The following is a 20421-nucleotide window of genomic DNA, read 5'->3' on the forward strand; positions in this document are numbered from 1 at the left end:
GATAGCTTTTGAGATTCTCAGCTTCCTGTGGAGTCACCATGCCTCAAAAGCATGGAGCAGCATACGCAAGGACCATGTGGAAATACGCTCTTTAGAAGGAGCCACAGATAGACGCTACCAGCACATTTCTGGAAAGTGGGTATAGCACAGATTGCAGATATTTCTTGAATCAGCAACATGAAAATTCTGTAAATCCAGAACTAAGAGTCACTCTGCAAGTGGTTTTTAACCTTGGCTGCACTTGAAATCACCTGGAGAGCTTGAAAAAATTACTGATGCCAGCACCCCACCTCCCAAGATTTTAGGATACAGTTTGGGTATCAGGATTTTGGAGTTTCCCAGATGAGTAGCACGCAACCAAAATTGCAAACCACTGCTCTGTGGGAAGGTGTAGCTTTCAGCAATGTCTTTCAGTGACACTGAAGTTGGTTTAAGTGTTACCTTCACATTCTGGTAGTGATCAGTGGGTAGAATGGAGCACAGGTGTGAGCAAAACAGCTTTTCCTGCCCCATTTTCCAAACTCAGGTCTTTGGCTGTTGGCTTGGGCTGGGAAGCTTTCCCCAACACTGCTATTTAGCACCCCCAACTTCCTGCACTGGTCACCACAGCACATCCAGGGGCCTGTGGAACACTGTCTCCCGGGGCTGTGATGTTGCCTCCTCAGGCCTGTAAGCTCTATGAGGCCTAGAGCCAGCGTCAGCTCTGTGGTCTCAGTGTCCAGACAGGGTCCAAGCCATAGCAGCAGTGTGTGCACAATTGGGGCTCACTGTCTGGCTGCTGGCTGTTTGCAGACAGATCCTGTGCCATCCACCCCTGCCCCTGAGGTGGTGGTGGAGCAGGGAGGGCAGTGGTGATGGCAGCGTCATGTTTTGTCAAGGAGTCTGTGGTATGAGGACCCCACTTTCCAGTGGGGTCAGTGGCCCCTCCTCACCACTGGCCAAAGCCCTGGGAGTATGAGGCTGAGGGAATGGAACAAAAGTGTGTCCAGGTGAAGGGGACTGAGGGCAGGGTGAATAGGAGACATCGGGCTACTCCTATCACTGAATCAGTGGCCTGAGGGTCCTCCCTTTCTCTGGGTAGAAATATCCTGAATTCAGTCCAGCCCCAAGATAGGCAGTGATTGACAAGGGGCACCATCCCACCTTCCTCCCCTCCCACGTCCTTACCTGTCTGACAGTTGCCCGGAAAGGAAGGAGCCGAGGAGCACTCCTACGAAGAACAGGGAGGTGGTGAGGGGCACCTTCCAGTTGTCCTCACACACCAGATTCCACTGCCAAGGAAGACAGCATGAAGTGTGAGCCCAGCCCCAAGGCAGACCTCAACCCCAGCCCAGCTCCGAAGGAATGTTAGCACGGCTGCCAGGCATACTCTCCTCCCCTGTGCCAGGATATTGCCTTCGTGCAAAGGGCATAGGCCTTGCAGCCCTGGGTTTGACTGGCCTGTGCCAGGACTGGGGTGAGCAACATGGGGCAGGTCACTGCCCTCCCTGAAACTCAGGATCCTCTTCGGAAAGGGAGGGTGATGCTCCTACTCTGCTCGTGTTACATAGCAAGAAGCCAGCTGAGGCCATGGCTGTGACTGGTGACCCCTCAGCTGTGAGGCAGTCCAAAGTAAAGGTGGCACTGCATCTTCAGAAGCCAGCCTAGTGCAGAGGGGAGGTGTTTGAAAAGCCCAAAGGGCAGGGCAGAGGGCACGGCCACTTAGTCCAGGAGTAAAATTTCTTTTCCTTTGTTGAAAAGTGCAAGTGGTTCCAGGAGCTCTGTGACTTTATTTTCTGAGCAGACCCCTCCAAAAAATCATATGGTCCCTGGTCCACTCACGCCTAGGGCAAGCTTGTGACCTAATTCAGGGCCCCATCATTCTGGGGCCTACTTACTCCTCTCCAGGGCTCCCTGGCTCCCCTCCTACATCCCTACACCCTCCTTCCCATCCGGCCTTTCCAGAAGTATGGTCCCTCCCATTCCCTAGGGCCTGTGGGCTGCCGCTGCCCTAACAAGTCCCTGCCAGTGCATCTACAAAATGAGAGTTTCAGTCAGAGTTTCAGTTTGACTTAAGTCAATTAAGCAAAATCAAGGGAGGTGACAAACATTTCAAAGTGTGTTTAGTGACCTTTCATTTATTAATAACAAATAAATAAATAAACAGATGCCAATGAGCACTCCGGGCTTGGGTTCTGGGGGCTGCTGTGTGTGGCAAGATGATCCAGTCTGGAGGAAAGACCCCTGCCTCCCAGCCAGCCCTAGTTCCATCTTGGGTGGGGCTGCTTTTATAGCGTTCCCCAAACAATTCCTTCTGAATCCTCATAACTCCCTTGAAAGTGTGGATTTAAGCACAAACTCACATATTTATATCACACCTCATTCTGCAGCAGACAGAGGTGTTTATAAAGACACATACAAGAGAAAAATGTAAAACAAAAAGCTAAGGGAATTGGGGCAAATGGAAAATAAAGAGGGGGGAAGTTGTAAAAACCAAGACTGGGGTAAGACTGACCCTAGACTATCCTGTCCACGGGCCTGCCTGCTTGCCAGACGGGGCTCCAAAACTGGCTCTGTGTATCCCAGCAGCTCAGTTCTCAGAAGGGTTACAGTATCTGAAGTAGTTCACTTATTCGCAGAAGCACAGTTGTAAAGGATACTGAGATCCGAAAGAAGTCTCTCCTATGTACTTCTTCCACAAAGGAACCACTCTGTGATGCTGAGGATAACGTCCTCGAGAATAGCCCTGTCCTAGAGACAATAGCGGGATTCATGAGGCCGCCTCTCACAGGGCTCACAATGCTGGCCACGGGCAATGCCCAACACAGCTCTGCAGAAGAAAAATAAGTTGGGCCAGGAACTCAGCACTCTGCCATTCAGGCACAATCCAAGGATAAATCTGAGACTGTACCCAGAGTAGGATTGCCTCACCTGGGGCTCCTGCATGGGCTTCAGGATAAAGGGAAATGAATCCTCTAAAACTGTATAGCCAGATTAATGTGTTCTGCCAGTGCATAGACCAGAAGTGGTAAACAAGACGTGTGCCTGCATTCGTGGCCATCTACCTCCAAAAATAACTGTCCAAAGTTTCATTTAAAAGCTTGGGATCTGCTTCTGACTTAGAGAGATGAGCAGTTGAGGCCCCAAAGCCTCATGATGTGGTGTGACCCATTTTGCAGAAGATTAAACTGAGACTGTGAGAATGGGATTTGTCTGAAGTCACAGCAAGTAAATCAGCATGATAGATACCTCTTTAGGCCTCAGAACCCAATCTTGTACCAGTGTCCTGCTTGGACCTGTACTCTCTAAGGCAGGACAAAATGAGCTTATTAAATATGATGCCCTACACTTCTTCAAAGAATGTGACACCAGGAGACAATTACCCAGGACTAGGAGTAGAAGGCCTCCATCACAGCCTTTAGCCTTGGACAGAGCCAAGAAGAAGTCAAGATTGGTAGAGGTATTAACATGCCAACCATCATCATTCCATCTGCAGTTAAGCAGAAAAGCTCTTTCAAATATAATGTGCTCTCCTTTGTAGTTTTTCAAATATTTCTCTGTCTGGACTTTGCCTTAGGGCAGGATAGATAGGATTTAGAGACAGAAAGGAAAGGAGGGCTGTTAGATGTGGAGCCAGGCATTGCATGAGCAAAGGGTGGGACTGGGAACTGACTACTTAATTTGCAAGGTCCAGGGCAAACTGAAAATGCAGAACTCCTTGGTCAAAAATTATTGAGAATTTCAATACAGCAATGGCAAAGCACTGAAACCAAGTGTGGGGCTCTGTGTGACTGCACAGTTGCATGCCCATGAAGCTGGCCCTGGTAGGGGGTCAAACCCGTTCTCCAGGAAATGAAGCAGAGGCAGGAGTTCTGAATGGGGACACTGGGAAGAGGGGTGAGGTGAGGGCCAGCTCCCATCATTCTCCTTCCTGTAGGCTCTGCACTGATGGCTTTCAATCCCATTCCCTCCCTGAAGAGGGGCCCAAGAAGCCCTGTTAGCATCATGCAGCACAGGAAGAGCCATGCACACGCAGTGGCCATTTGCCCCAAGCCCATGCAGGGTGCTATCTGCCTTTGGAGACCCTGCTTACAACCAGCAGGGGAAGGCAGCTAGACTGCATGGCTGCCCATGGTTGACTCTAGGGCAGGGCTCTCCTTTGGGAAGTTATGGTGCCGAAAGTGTCTTTTTGGAAAGCTGTGAGGGGCCTGGTATTAGGACACAGGATTGGCAGACGAAGTTCTACCTGGAGCAAAGGGCTAGAGTCCAGTAAATCAGCTGCCAGTCCTAAGAGGGGCCCTTTAGAAAGGGCTTTTCTTGGAAACCAGGCCCTGCTTGCCCCTGGGCCCTTCAGATTTGAGGGATATGTCTTGGGTCCCCACTAGCCAGCGCCACAAAACCTCCCTGTGGTTAACAGTGACATGGTGGGCCCAGTGGGAGACAGTGTCTTCCTTGATGGGACAGAACTGTCCCTGTGGGTCCCTGCACAAGTTTGTACATACATGCACACACACACATACATACACATGACCAGCGCAGAGGCTAATGGCGGATGTCCTGGTGAGCAACTGGCTGGCATTGCTTTGGGGCTGTGCTTTCAAGTCAAACCCTAACATTTCTGAAACATAGCTTACCTCCCCTCTCTCTGTCCCTCTGATGGGGCCTCCCAGGGTTACTATGTCTGTCCCATCAGCAGGGTCCCAGACCAAGTTTCTCACAACAGAGCAGAGTAAGCTCCATGTAACTGGGCCACGTGGCCTTTAGCTCTAATTTAAGAAACAAAAATCCAGGGGACAAGGTAAAAGGGGATGGGAGGTCACTCTTGGCATAGAGGGATGTGCCACCCCCATGCCTCCGTGTAGTAAAGGGAGTAATGGGAAAGACAATAACAGTGTGTGGAGTGCTCACTGAGTGCCATGTATTATCTCAGGGGATCTCAGGGTTGCCATGTGAGATAGGTACTCTTTTTATCCTCGTTTTACAAATGAGGAAATGAAGGCACAGAGCAATAAAGCGACCAGCCCAAGTTCTCCTAGTGAATTGGTTAAAAAAAAAAAAAAAGCTTAATCATTGATTCAACTGACATTGAGCACCTGCTCCAGGCCAGGCTCTGTGTGGGGCACAAGAAAGACAAGGTCCCGGCCCTCACAAAGCTGAAGGTCAAGCATACTTTACAGGACAGATGTGCACATGTGCATGCATGAGACCAGCAGCCCTGGGTGGAGCGGGCCCTGTTCTGGACCACTTCACCCTTGCTCTTTGACTACAGAGGAAAGAGGCACCCCCTCCTCACCACCCTCCAGCAGAAGGACAGAGTTCTAAAACCTGAATAATCTGTATAATCATATTTTACATGACTTGTGTTTGCATAGTGCTAGGCACGCGGTGGGTGCTTAGCAAATTGTTGAATGAATATTGAACAATTAATTAGGAGTCATAGAAAATCAGCCTGGAAAATGTGGTTCTTGGGCTGAGGAGTATCACACATTGCACTTGGAAAATCACCCTCAGCCTTGAACTAACTCTCCAAGTAGCTGAAGTCCGGCAGTTTTAGTTTTTACCAGAGCTATAAAGGACCATAAAGATAAGTGAACCCCATCTGCCCTGCACAGAACTGAGAACGCTGGAAGGTGGACTGGTGCTCAGCAAAGAACACAGGCTTTCTCGGGGTCTGCAACTTTAGACTGTGTGATGTTGGGCAATCCATTCACCTCTATTAGCCTGCTTCTTCACCTTCAAAAAGATGACAATAATACCTGCTCCTGGGTTTGCTGTGTGCATTGGATGGGAAATGTCAGTGGGGCGTCAGACACATTACAGGCCTCATTAAATGGTAGTTCCCCTTCTACCAGCCTCATACTAGTAGAGCATTTTATTTGTCCTGAGCAAAATCATGACTTGGAACACATGGGTGAATAAGCAAAGCAGGTTACACTTAAATCTGACTAAGAGAAAGAAATTCGAAGAAATAAAAATTATTCCAGCCCATTACTAAAAGCTAGAAAAGCTCTTGTAAAAGGGATTTTATGAATGGAATTCAATCCCAGAGATGACTGTAAGTGAAAAATTAGCAATGGTCCTTTTAAGAATAAAAATTGATTTCTATAGTATCCTCTCATAGTTATCCTTTATTCCAGAGAAAAGTAAGAAGTAGTAGTTAATAATGAACTACACATCTACCCCAGTTCTATCTTTGTCACTTGATTTTGACTTAAAGCTGGGAATTCCTTGACCATCTGAAAAAACAAAACAAAGGAAAAAAAAAAAAAAAAAAACCTGGTTAGTTAATTACTTTTTTGTAACAACTTTATTGAGATATAATTTATACACCATAACATTTACTCTTATAAAGTATACAATTCAGTCATTTTTAGTATATTCACAGACTTGTGCAACCATCGGCAATGATCTGATTTTAGAATTTTCATCACCCTTGAAAGAAAACCCATACCTGTTAGCAGTCACTCCTCATTCTCTTCTTCCTCTAGCCCCTGGAAACCACTAATCTACTTTCTGTCTCTATGAATTTGCCTATTCTGGACATTTCATATAAATGGAATCATACAATATATAGTCTTTTGTGACTGGCTTCTTTTACTTAGCTTCTTTTCTAAGTCCATCTGTGTCATTGTGCAGTGTATCAGTACTTCATTACTTTTTATGGTTTAATAATATTCCATGGTTTGGGCTGGGTGCGGTGGATCACACCTGCAATCCCAGCACTTTGGGAGGCCAAGGTGGGTGAATCACCTGAGGTCAGGAGTTCAAGACCAGCCTGGGTAACATGGTGAAACCCTGTCTCTACTAAAAATGCAAAAATTAGCTGGGCACGGTGGCATGTGCCTGTGATCCTAGCTACTTGGGAGGCTGAGGCAGGAGAGTTGCTTGAGCCCAGGAGGTAGAAGTTGCAGTGAGCTGAGATCACACCACTGCACTCCAGCCTAGGCAACAGAGCAAGACTCTGTCTCAACAACAACAACTATATATATATATATATATATATATATATACACACACACACACACACACACACACACATATAGTTATTTCACGGTTTGGGTCTACCACATTTTCAATGATCCATTCATCAGTTGATAAGTATTTGGGTTGTTTCCACTTTTTGGCTACTATGAATAATGCTGCTGTGAACATTCACATACAACTTTTTGTGTGTACATATTTTCATTGCTTTGGTGTATATACATAGCAGTGAAATTGTTGGGTCATATGGTAAGTATATACTTAACCTTTTGCAGAACTCCTAATCTGCTTTCCAAAGTGGCTACACCATTTTACAATCCCAATAGCAATGAATGAGGGTTTCAATTTCTCCACGTTCCTACCAGTATTTGTTATTGTATGTCTTTAATTTTCGTCATCATAGTGGGTGTAAAGAGGTATCTCATTGTGGTTTTGATTGCATTTCTCTAATTACTAATGAACATCTTTTGCATTGACTCTATTGATCAATTTGGAGAGCACTGCCATACTAACAATCAGTCTTCTGCTCCATGAACAGAACATGGGATGCTTTTCCACGGTTTTTGTTTTTTTTTTTGGAGATGGAGTCTTGCTCCGTGGCCCAGGCTGGAGTGCAGTGGCACGATCTCAGTTCACTGCAAACTCCACCTCCCAGGTTCATGCCATTCTCCTGCCTCAGCCTCCCGAGTAGCTGGAACTACAGGCACCCGCCACCACGCCCGGCTAATTTTTTGTATTTTTTAGTAGAGACGGGTTTCACCATGTTAGCCAGGATGGTCTCGATCTCCTGACTTCGTGATCCGCCCGTCTCGGCCTCCCAAAGTGCTGGGATTACAGGCGTGAGCCACCACGCCTGGCCGCTTTCCCACTTTTTAAGGGCTTCTGGAATTTCTTTCAATGACATTTTACAGTTTTTAAAGTATACATTTTGCAAATTTTTGGTTAAATTTATTCCTGAAGTGCCTCCTTTAATATTTCTTGTAAGACATCACTGCTAGAAACAATTCTCTCAAGTTTTGTGTGTTTTTGAATTTTTTTATCTCATTTTTGAAAGACAGTTTTGTTGGATGCATGATTCTTGGTTGATAGTTTCTTTTTCCTTCAGCACTTAGAATATGCCACTCCACTGCCTTCTGTCCTTTATTGTTTCTGATGAGAAGTCAAACGTTGATCTTTCTGGAGTTCTCTTGTATGTACCTAGTCAAATATTTGCTGCTTTCAAAATTTTCCCTTTGTTTTTGTCTTTTTTTTTTTTTTTTTTTTTTGAGCAGTTTTACCATGATGTATCAGGGTGTGGATCTCTTTGTGATTATTCTATTTGGAGTTTGTTGAGCTTCTGAAATGTGTAGATTAATGTTTTCCACGAAATTTGGGAAGTTTTCAGTCATTATTTCTTTGAGCATTTTTTTCTGCCCTTTTCTCTCTCTCTCCTCTCTTAGTATTTCTATTATGCATATATTGCTATATTTAATGGTGTTCCTCATTTCTCTGAGACTCTATACATTTTCTTCATTCCCTTTTCCTCTGTTTTTTGGATTGTATAATTTTCAATCCTCTGTCTTCAAGTTTGCTGATTCTTTCTTTTGCCTGTTCAAATCTTCTATTAAGGCCCTTGAGTTACTTTTTAATTTCAATTATTGTACATTTTTACTCCAGAATTTCTATTCAGTTCTTTTGTTTGTTTGTTTGTTTAAGAGACAAGGTCTCTTTCTGTTGCCCAGGCTGGGGTTGAACTCCTGGGCTTAAGCAATCCTCCTACCTCAGCCTCCTGAGTAACTGGGACTATAGGCACATGCCATCATGTCTGTCTCAGCTTTGAAAATATAAATGTAATTTTTCTCTCTTTATTGCTATTCTCTATTTGATGCAATATTATCATCATACTTTTAAAAGCATGACTTCCTTTCATTCTTTGAACATATTTATAATGGTTGCTTTAAAGTCTGTTAAAATCTGACATGTGGACCCTCTCGGGCAGTTACTGTTGCCCACATTTTCCCCCCATGTATAGGTCATATTTTTCTGTTTCTCTGCATATCTTGTATTTTTTTTGTTAAAAACTGGACATTTTAAATAATATCTTGTAGAAATTAGGTACTGTCACATTCTTCCACCCCTATTTCCCTGATCTTTCTTCTTCTTTTTTTTTTTTCTGAGATGAAGTCACACTCTACTGCCCAAGCTAGAGTATAGTGGCATGATATCGGTTCACTGCAACTTCCACCTCCTGGGTTCAAGCAATTCTCCTGCCTCGGCCTCCTGAGTAGCTGGGATTACAGGCACCTGCCACCACACCCAGCTAATTTTTGTATTTTTAGTAGAGATGGGGTTTCCCCGTGTTAGCCAGGCTGGTCTCGAACTCTGGCCTCAGATGATCCACCTGCCTTGGCCTCCCAAAGTGCTAGGATTACAGGCGTGAGTCAGTGAGCCACCCAGCCTGGCCTGATCTTTCTGTTAAGCTGTCTGTCTCTGCTGGTATCACACCCAGCTGTTAGCTTCACTAATTGCTAGCCAATTGCCTTATTCATTTCAATAATGCCCTGGGGGGCATATATTGTCCCCACAGTCTAATCCAATTGACGTCAAGCCCCTTTACAGTGGTAGTTTTTGAGGCAAGTCTATAAGGTTTGGAGGGCTGCTCTTAGCGGTCTCTTTCTCGTTTTGTTTGTTTGTTTTCTGTTTTTTCCTGGTAAATTAGCTGCATTATGGGTTCACTTATTGCTCTAATGGAGTTACCAGAATCCTCTTAGTTGCTTACCACTAAATTCTCCATTGTTCTTGAGAGCAATCTTAGGCTGTCCTTTCACACACTCTATTTCAAATAAAGTTCGTTCCTGTGGGGACAGCTTTAGAACTCTGTTCTTTTGGAGTAGCTCTCCCTTCTGGGCAAAATCTCTGAGTTTCTGTTGTAGAGAAGTAGGAAGGGAAAGTGGCCCGTTTATCTCAGAATGACAACCCTACGTTATGAGTAGGACACTGAGTGGAAGTGGGAGCTTGGTGTTGAACCTCTGCCCTATGAATGACCTGGGATAAGGGCAATCAAGGCTCTAATATTCTCAACTTGTGGCACCTGGATTAGAGTCTCTACTATATGAAGGGGGTGGGTGGAGGATGGGAACCTATGATCCTCTGGTTGCACTCACGAGGATTTTTGCTTCTGTGGTTTGGAGTTAAGAGAATACAGGGATGGGGTGGGGGATGGGCACTGGTTGTCCCTCTTAGTGGGGTGCTGTAGCCCTTCATTGGAAGCTGATGGGAGAGAGAACTCTATTTTCTTGGCCATACCCACCTAGGGTGGAACTTCCATTTTTCTTGTGCTGGGAGGAAGGGGAAAGGGAGGGCTGAAGGGGTTGTGACTCAAATATCATAGACTTCCACTGTTCTTGCAAGACATAGTCGACTTTCTTGAATAAATGTATGCCCTTAGGACAACTTCCAGAGACTGTAAATGTGTGTGTGTGTGTCTGTGTGTGTGTGTGTGTGTATTTCCACCAGCTATGGCTGTTTCACTGGGGAGCTGGTCTATGACGCTGGCGCTCCTCACACTGCTATCTTCTAAGTCTGAGAATCTTTTCATGTGCTGATTGATTTGTATTTCTTTGGGAAAGTGTCTATTCTCCAAAACGGGCAAATGATTTAATCCATTTTTAAATCAGGTTGTCTTTTTTATTGCTGAGTTGTAAGAGTTCTTTTTATATTCTACATACAAATCCTTTATCAGATATATGATTTGCCAATATTTTCTCCCATTTTGTGGTTTATCTAATTCTTCTACTCATATTTTCACTTACAAATAACTAAGACAGAAGGCTGCTAAACCTTAAAATATTCTCAGTATCTTTCTTTAGATTAGAGGTAAAGAAAAAGCTACTACAGATGTAAAAGCCTCACTGACAAGTTCTGTGATCATTGGAGGCTAAACCAATGCAGAACCACCAGTGAGTTTGAGTGGGAAGATAAGGATGGGAGTGGAGGGGCTGTGGGAGGGAGATGGGTCACTCAGGGATGTGGCTGTGCCCCTTGCATCCTGACAATGGATCCACCACCGCTCTACCAGTCTGTATTAGGGAAACATGAGCAAATGGCATCGTGTCTGTGCCAGTCACCAAGCACTGAGGGGAAGCTCTGGAAGGTGCCGCCTGAACCTGCCCTCCAGTCTTGCAAACGCTGAGGAGGAGCCACCAGCCTTGGACTGTCTGTGCTTCTTGCTAGAGCATGTGGGTCATTCCAGCCCTTCCCCAGAATGTCCATTCTCTCCACACCTTCTCCATTCCAAATGGGGATCCTTGCCTTTCTTTTAGACTCCAGAGACATGCATAAAACCACAACACAGCTTTAGAAAACAAGGCAGACCTGTATTAGCCTAACACCTAAATTGAATGCAGCCTGCCATAAGGGAGGAATTACAGTCCTTCTAGAGGCCCAAGGTACCTGCAGCTCCCCCTGACCAGTCCTGCCAAAGCCTTGTTTTTGTCAAAGTGCCACCTTGGACTCTGCCTGAGAGTTCTGCTGCCCACCAAGAGGGATGGACAAAGTCTGTTTATCCAGAAACTTGGCAGGAGGTGTGGGTGAAGCAGCCTCTGAACAAAAGCATATTCTGAGATCCTGGTGGCTGTTGTCAGAGGAACACAGCAGAGAGGCAAACAGTTTGGGGTGAGGCAGCTGATAAACAAACAGGGAAGCACATTCAGGCCAGAGCAAGGGGAAGCCCCTGAGTCTCCTCTATCTGCTCTCTGGCAAGATCTACTTTCTGAAGCATTGACTGGAAATAGAAGTCTCGCTGGGCTGGCTGGAGCCAGAGGCCCCCACACCTTATCCCCTTTGGAATCTGCCAGAGGACAGTTCCAAGTATGGACTTGGATGATTAACTTGGTTAATATTCAGGCTATCTTGACAGTCTCCACGACCGCAAGCAATGTCCCAGGGCAGCCTGCAGGCCTGGTAGAAACAAACTCCACAAACCTGCCTATCACGAAAGGTTTTCCCCTTTTGTCCGGGCCTACCAAGACCCCAAGGGAGGTGCATCCTTGAGAGCCGCTAAGTGGCTAAGTGAAGTCCTACATAGTGGCAGCCACACGTGAGGGTTAGTCTGTTTCATATTCCCTTGCTTGCTGCTCTCAATGCCTCCCAGAAGCTCCCTGTTAGCAGGGGAAGAGGCCCTATCTTCCCCACATAACCTGGCTCGCCTCTGGGCTATAGGTGGGGAATCAGTAAGTCCTACTGCTGTTCAGGCCCTGACCCCAGTTCCCAGGAAAGCACAAGGCTAGTGCCACCAGAGGTCCAGGCCCTTTGCTGGAGGCTCCATAGCTCCACTACCAGTGGGCTACCAGCAGCTCCACTCATGGGCTCCTATAGGATGCAGCCCAGCTGCTGAAGAGGACAGGAGGCTCTACGGTGTGGCAGCAGCCCCATCTTAGATCACTGGTGGCCTGCAAAGAAGGCTGGTCCTTAATATACAAGGTTCCCCCAGGGCCTCTGGAGCACAAGACCTGGCAGAAGTGGTATCCAGCTTAGAGGTGACTGCCTCAGTTTTCCTAGCCCATGGGCTGATGGGAAGGTCAATATCCTAATGATGTTCCATGGAAGAAGAGGACATGCCTGAGGCAAAGGCCAGCCCATGCTTAGCCCCTGGCTACCAGCCAGGATTACCTCTGCTGCTTGCCCTGTGGCCCTGCAGATGAACTTAGGCCCTCTCCAGAGCAGGGCATTTGTTGCCCTTCCTGCTCCTTTAGCCTCAGGGCAGGAGGCTGCTGGGCTTCCTCACATGCAGGGCCTCTTCTCTCTGAGGTCTTGGCCCTGAGGGCTATATATGAAGGGCCATGCCCATGGAGACTGAGATCTGACCCTTGCAGTAGGTCTCAGGGATGAGGACCCCAGCATCAGACACTCTGGGTTGCTTGGGGCCCCTCCTTCCCCAACAGAAGCTTCAGTCCCAACCCAGGTCGCACCAGTCCCTGCTTGTGTTCCTGCTCAACTGCTGCCCAATGGAAAACTTAGCAACGAGCTATGACTGGCACTCCTCCCGCAGGGGCAAACACAGACGCCTCTAGCCCTGACTCCAGAGACAGACAAAGGCCCTTACCCTGGATATCTACATTCTTTATCCTTAAAGTGAAAAAAACTTGGTTTGAGCTAGAATAACTGGAGCAACAAAATAAAGACCGATAGCATTAGTTTGTAACTGATGAAATAAAATAAGTATGTATGAACCTGTACTGATATAAGTTAACAACTGCATACATTAATAAATAGACGTGGAGGGGAAGCTCTTCTTTTTGGAAGAGTTTCAGTTAATAAATGTTGAAGGAATCAGAAAATGCAAAATCATCACTAGGCAAACTGCAGTAATAGTTGTTTCAGTCAAGGCCTAGTGATGAATGCTAAAATCAGTGGATAGAAATTTGAGGAGACACAGGATTTTGTATAATCTCGAAGTACCTCCCTTAAGATATTTATTAGTGACAGAGGAAAAAATAGTACCTTTACAGCAGAGAAATTCCGTAGACACCAACTTGACAAATGATCAAGGTTAACAGCACCAGTAATAAGACACATCAGCATCATGTACCCACTGGCACGATGCCCAGAGAATGCATCACTTCTATGGTATCATTACCAAAAAGTGCATAACGAATCTAATTGTGAGAAAAATCATGCCAACCCAAACTGAGGAGCATTCATCAAAATACTCAGAAAAATGTCAAGATCATGAAAGATAAGGAAAGACTGAGGAACAGTCACAGATTGGAGACTGGGACATGACAACTAAATACAACATGGGATTTTGGATGGGATCCTACAATAGAAAAAGGGCAGTAGTAGAAAAACTGGTGAAATTCAAACAAAGTCTGTAGTCCAGTTATTACTATTATAACCAATGTTCATTTCCTGGTTTGGATAAATGCATAATGTGTATTTAAATTGTTAACATCAGACCAAGCTGGATAAAGGGTATATATGAAATCTCTGTACTATTTTCAAACTTCTCTCTAAATCTAAAGTTATTTCAAAATAAAGCTAAAAAATAATGGCCAGGTGCGGTGGCTCACGCCTGTAATCCCAGCACTTTGGGAGGCCAAGGTGGGTGGATCGCCTTAGGTCAGGAGTTAGAGACCAGCCTGGCCAACATGGTGAAACCCCATCTCTACTAAAAATACAAAATCAATCAATCAAACAAACAAACAAACAAAGAACTAGCTGGGCATGGTGGTGGGCCCCTGTAATCCCAGCTACTTGGGAGGCTGAGGCAGGAGAATTGCTTGAACCCGGGAGGCAAAGGTTGCAGTGAGCCAAGACGGCACCATTGCACTCCTCCACCGTGGGCAACAAGAACGAAACTCATCTAAAAAAAAAATAATAATAATAATAATAATTTGACTCTTAGTAACTGCACAGGATGAAAAATTTGGACTTCACAATCAACCCCTGAAGAAGGAAACTACCTTATACACATGCACACACACAGACGAATGCACTCATGCAAACCCCAACTCAGACACCTTATTGCTACCTCCTGGCATACTATGAAAGGCATTTCTACAGCAGAGCATGCCATCCTTGGTTCCTGGCTAACCCTGTCCTCCTGTGAAGAGGTGTTGGGGGGCAGTTCAGGCAGACTTGTCTGTCCCTAAGGATATGCCCATTGGGAGATCCTGGCACGGCGGTGGAAGGCAGAGACACAATCTGAGGACAGTCCCACTACCTGTGTTGTGCCAATTGGGATGCAGAGAACCTGCTCAGGGGCCCTGGGCTTGGCCCTGTCCACTGGCACTGGCCAAGTCAGTATGGGTTTGGACTTGTGTTCTGTTCTCTGAGCCTTGGAACTGCCACTGTGGGGAGAGGGGCTCGGCCTCCAGCAAGTCCCATCACCTGTTACAGAGGCCACAACCTGGACTTTAGAACAGCTCCCTCCGTGCCCACTGTGCCCAGCTAGTGCAGAAGGCAAAGAGGGTGCTGAGGTCCTGCCCTTACCACTCCTTGCCACCCACCTAGGAAGCCCATTTGCTGGTGCCACACTCTGTGCTGGCTTACCGCCAGATGGGGCGTGGGGCATTCTCTCACTGAGTCCTCCCAACAACTCAGATAAGGCGGCTTCTCTTATTATCCCCGTTTTGAAAACTGAGATAAAGTACACAAAATATACAATATACCATCTTAGCCATTTTTAAGTGTACAGTTCAGAAGCGTTCACACTGTTGTGCAATCAATCTCCAACACTATTTTCATCTTACAAAACTGAAACTCTATACCCATGAAACAACTCCCTACTCCTTCCTTCTTCCAGTCCCTGGCAACCACCATTTACTTTCTGTTTCTGTGAGTGTGACTGTTCTTGAAGTGAAATCAGACAATAGTTTGTCTTGTGACTGGCTTATTTCACTAAGTGTAGTCTCCTCAAGGTTCATCCATGTTGTAGCATGTATCAGAATTTCCTTCCTTTTTAAAGCTGAATAATTGTCCTTTGTGTGCATATACCACATTACGTTTATCCATTTGTCTGTGGAAGGACACTTGGGTTGCTTTCACCTTTTGACTATTGTGAATAATGCTACCATAGACATGGTGCGCAAATGTCTCTTTGAGGCCCTGTTTCCATTATTTTGGACATATATCCAGAATTAGTTTTTTAATTTTTAATTTTTTTAGGGACCACCATATTATTTTCCGTAGTGGCTGCACCATTTTACACTCCCACTAGGAATGAACAAGGGTTCCAATTTCTCTACATCCTCACTAACACTTGTTATTTTCTGTGTTTAAAAAACAACAACAACAACAACAGTTTTTTAGAGGTAGGGTCACCCAGGCTGGAGTGCAGAGGTATGGTCATAGCTCACTGCAACCTCGAACTCTTGGGCCCAGGTGATCCTCCTGCCCCAGCCTCCTGAGAAGCTAGAACTACAGTCGCATGCCCTCATGCCTGGCTAATTTTTATTTTTATTTTTTTTTAGAGATGGGGTCTTGCTATGTTGCCCAGGGCTGTCTTGAACTCCTGGCCTCAAGCAATCCTCCTGCCTTGGCTTCCTAAAGTGGATTTCTGGTGTTTTTTTTTTTTTTTTGTTTGTTTGTTTGTTTTGTAGTAGCTATCTTTAAGGGTACCAAGTGGTACCTCATTATGGTTTTCATTTGCATTTCCCTATAGCAATGAGTGATGTTGAGCCTCTTTTCATCTGCTTGTACCCCTGATTTATAGACATGGAAACTGAGGTTTTCGTCAGTGAAGTAACCTGCCTGGAGTCAGCCAGGTGGTTGGCAGTGGAGTCAAAACTGGCCCTCTATTGAGTCTCACTCCAGAACTCTGTGTGCCGCCGCTCCTCTGGGCAGAGCCATTCATCCATCCTGCTCACCCTGGTACTTGCTACCTTCCCTCCTCCTCCCAACCACCAGAGCCCACAGAGCCCAGTTTTTTGTTTTTTTTTTTGAGACAGAGTCTGGCTCTGTCACCCAGGCTGGAGTGCTGTGGTGCGATCTCAGCTCACTGCAACCTCTGCCTCCCAGGTTCAAGTGATTCTCCTGCCTCAGCCTCCCGAGTAGCTGGGACTACAGGGGTGCACCACCACTCCCAGCTAATTTTTGTATTTTTAGTAGAGACAGGATTTCACCATGTTGGCCAGGCTAGTCTCAAACTCCTGACCTCAAGTAATCTGCTCGTCTCGGCCTCCCAAAGTACTGGGATTACAGGCATGAGCCACTGCACCCGCCCCCTAGTTGCTTTTTATTTTACTCCCACCACTCAAAAAGGAAGCCAGGAAGGGGAAAGGCTGCCGAAAAAAGCAAATCCTGGTGCATGCGTGTGAATGTGTGATGATGTACATCCTTAGAGGTCCCTGTGAACAGGGCACAACATGGGTAGCTATGGACTTGGAGGCCAGCAGATACCCACCCCTCACACCCTACAGTGAACAAAACCAGTGAGCAATGGAAAAGCAGACAGGTCAGCCCAGCTGCCAGGGAAGGCTGCTGCTTGTGGGCCCAGCCTCCATAAGGCACTGATAACACTTTCAGGAATCGACGAGGGATGGGCTGGCCCCAGTCTTAGCTGCTCCCAGGCCATGCTGTGGGCAGGGAGTGGGCAAGCACTACAGCCCTTGCTAGGGAAGCAAAGCCAGAGAGGCATGGCCACCTTAGGGCCCAGGGTAGGTATGGTGCCAGTGCTGGGGGGTCCAAAGGCAGTCCCTGGGCTGAGCCCACTTCCCACAGGTATCACAGATTCCACAGCCACCACGCCTGGCTGGCCACCATTCTCTTGCAGAGGAGAGTTTCACAACGTCCTCACTGGTCTTGTTTATCATAGCAGCTAGAGTGAGCTCTTTCCAAAAGCAGAAACCTAGCCTTAGAATGCTTACTATTTCCTCACTGTCCTCGGAATAAAGTCAGCTCTTCAGTATATGTAGAAGGCCACTATGAACTAGCCCCTGTGGCCATTTCTAGTCTTATCTGTCGTATCTGTCATCCCTAGAGTTCCAGCCACTCTGATGTATGAGAATTCCATTCCCTGAATTTCCCATATTCTTGCCTAGACAAGCCTTGCTCACATTTTCGGACTCAGCTAAAATCGTATCACCCCTTCTTAGAGTATTTCCTCTGCTTATTGTCCCACAGAGAGGGTGATTTATTTATCCCAGGTCATATAGCAAGCAAGGCAGGACTTGAATTTGGGTTCTAGAACCCTATTGCTAACCAGGGTTAATGTTAGCCTTCTCAGTAACACAGCCAGTGTGCCCCATGGGCATCTGAAGGCAGGCTTCACACCCCAGATATCCACACCTTAGTGCCCACCACAAGGCCAGACACAATGTCTGATGACTGCTATACTGTGCTGAGGGAAAGGGATAAGGGACTAGCAGAGGCCACTCAGGTTTTTCTTGGGAGGAGCACAAGGCGGAGGAGGGACTTAGCAGCAGGGAAATCCTGCCTGCCTGACCAATAGCAGGCAATGGCTCCATAAGGATGCTCTCCTCAGGAGGAAGGTGTTTCCTGGACCCAGGTCCTTATCAGATGTGAAGCAGGAAAAACAGGGAAGTGTGTGTGCATCCTCATTCCTGGAGCTTAGAAAACCTGCCACTAACCACGCAGGGTACTGAGGGGCTACAGGCCCTGCCTGCCAACTGACCCTGTGCTCAGAGAGGTCCCTGAGTGCCAGGGCTTCCAGCTGGGGTTTTGCCTTCTCTGTTTCCTTGCACCCAATGAGCCTCGGGAGGTCATCTGCTGTCTTAGAGAAACTGGGGCCTCAGGACAGGATCCCAAACCTCACAAGTATGTGGTACAGCAGTACACCTCCTGATGCCTCCAGAAGTCTGTGGCCAATGAACAGACAAGATTTGGCCCCGCCCTGCCCAGTAACAAGGTCCCTCACACCCCTCCTCCCATGCCTGGCAGGAAGGTGACTCAAGCAGTGCGTCTGGGTAGCCTGGGGCTGCGCTTCCCCGAAGGCCACATCTAGGTTCTTGGGGAACTTCATTTGTTGTGAAAATCGGAAATGAAAAGACAGTTGGTGACAAACTCCCTTCTCCATCACCTCCTTATTGGACAGAAACGACCCAGGAATGCGCCTCATGTGAGTCCTATTCTTTCTTGGGGTGCACACCCGCTGCTGGAAGTATGAACAGCAGGTTTGAAGGGGAGGGGAGCGCTGACCCGGGCAGTGCGCAGGGAGTCTCAAGGGGGGCTGACGCAGAGGGAGGGTCAGGCACTCCCGGGTCCCCGGTCTCGGCCTGGCACCCACCTCAGTCACGACGGTGGACCAGTAGACGTCTTGGCTGAACTCCCAGCCATCCAGGCAGCTCTCCTGCTCCAGCTGTCCCAGGTCCACGTCGCGCCCCGGCTCTAGCCCGAGCGCCGAGAAGTTGGCGATGGTGGCGAGCCGGTAGCGGCGGCAGCTGTGGAGCACCTCGCGGCCGTCCCGCAGCCGCAGCGGGACACTGTTGTTGCGCCAGGCGCTGCTCAGGTTCGCGGCGTCAGGCACCCGGCAGCGGTGCTCTGGGGTCCCCGCCAGGAACACGACTGACATACCATTGAAGCCATTGGGGATGATGCTGGCGCTGAGCAGGAAGAAGATGAGCCGCTGGAAGGGTCCCCACTCGCCCAGGAAGGCGATCGCCTCGTCGTAGTCCCGCATGCTTCCCACTGCCGCTCCGAAATTTGCAACTACGGGTGATGAGAGCGTTCTCGGGACAGTGTCGCGTAGCTGGGGGCTCCCCAAGGATGTCAGAACGTTCCCGGGGACAGGCAGGCTGTTGGAAATTGGGGCGCGCAGCCGGGGACCGGTCCTGGGAAACAGGCTGAGGGCGCTGGAGCGTTCCGGGAGCGGAGCTTGATGCCACTGTACACTTGGGACCACACCCCCATCCCTGGCCCGGCGCTGGGAAGGGGAGGGCGCTGGGAAGGGGCTGGACTCCCGGCTGTCTCCGCCCAGTGCTCCGCGCGCCCGCCCGCCCTCAAGGACCTGACGGGGGCTTCCACGCGGGGCTCAGCCATTCCGCCCGCGTGCCGGGTAAGAAGCTCGCTCTCGGTTGTCCCCAGCCACCCCCGAGCGCTGATTCCCAGACCTGGGCCCCACGTGGGAGGGCGGGCGCAAGCGAGGAGCCGAGGCCGGAGAGCAAGGTCTCGGAGAGGTCGGCCCTCAACCTGCTGGGGTCGCGTCGCCCCGGGCCCAGACTCCTGCAGGGTTCCCTCCGCGGTCTCCTCTAATCTGGAGGCTGAACTTAGGCGGCCACGCGGGGGGCGCGGAGGGGCGAGTCGGTGGAGTCGGTTCCCGGGAAACTTCTGCGGGCGGCGGAGCTGCAGGAGCGCGCCCTGTTCTGTGGCGCCCGGCGCAGGCAGCTGGCACACGCCGACAGGGAGCTCATTTCCCACGAGTCCTAGGAGAGCTCAATTCGGTCAACCCTGGCGGCGCCCGGACAGCCAGGACCCTCACCTTGCACAGGGAAAACAGGCCCACAGCCTGGAAGGGATGAGCAAGGTCACACTACGTCAGAGATGGGCCCGGAGCGGAGGGAGGGCGGGGGCAGGAGAAAACCGAGTGCCCGGGAGGCGAGTTTCCTCCCCCGCACGCCGGCGGAATGGCTGAGCCCAGCCTGGAAGCCCTCGCCGGGTCCATGGGCGGGCGGGCGCCAGGACATGGAGCCTGCCCATTGCGGGAGCACAGTCATGGAGGCACTGTCATCACGCTGGGTTCTGATTTTGAGCCCTTGCTCTCCTCACGCCCCCAGGGCGCTTTATCTTGTCAGGTTGCCAGAGCTTTCTCCGACTGGAAGGCTTTTGTTTGCAGAAGGGCCTGTCCCCAGTCCAGGAACAGAGGGAGGGAGGGAGGGAAAGAGAAGGAGGAGATCCGATTTGGCGCTCAGACCCAGCAGGGTAACCAAAGCAGGGACCACGGCCTCCCTTTTTTTTTTTTTTTTTTTTTTTTTTTTGCTCAGTGCCCAGACCTAAGGCCCGTCTGCTGTTGTATGAGCTAGCCCG

General features: G+C 48.4%; 1 protein-coding gene across 1 annotated transcript in view; it reads right to left on the bottom strand.

Moving 5' to 3' along the window:
- LOC105467181 (solute carrier family 22 member 4) overlaps window positions 1–19293 on the bottom strand; it is a 49831-nt gene extending 30538 nt beyond the window's left edge. Inside the window, exons 1-2 of the mRNA XM_011716650.3 lie at window positions 18686–19293; window positions 1168–1271 (exon numbers count right to left, since the gene is read on the bottom strand). Of these exons, the coding sequence (XP_011714952.1) occupies window positions 1168–1271; window positions 18686–19078 (497 nt within the window). The 5' untranslated portion in view covers window positions 19079–19293. The remainder of the gene's footprint in view (window positions 1–1167; window positions 1272–18685) is intronic.
- Window positions 19294–20421: the final 1128 nt, after the last annotated feature.

Source organism: Macaca nemestrina, chromosome 6 (assembly GCF_043159975.1).
Source record: "Macaca nemestrina isolate mMacNem1 chromosome 6, mMacNem.hap1, whole genome shotgun sequence".
Classification (NCBI taxonomy): domain Eukaryota; kingdom Metazoa; phylum Chordata; class Mammalia; order Primates; family Cercopithecidae; genus Macaca; species Macaca nemestrina.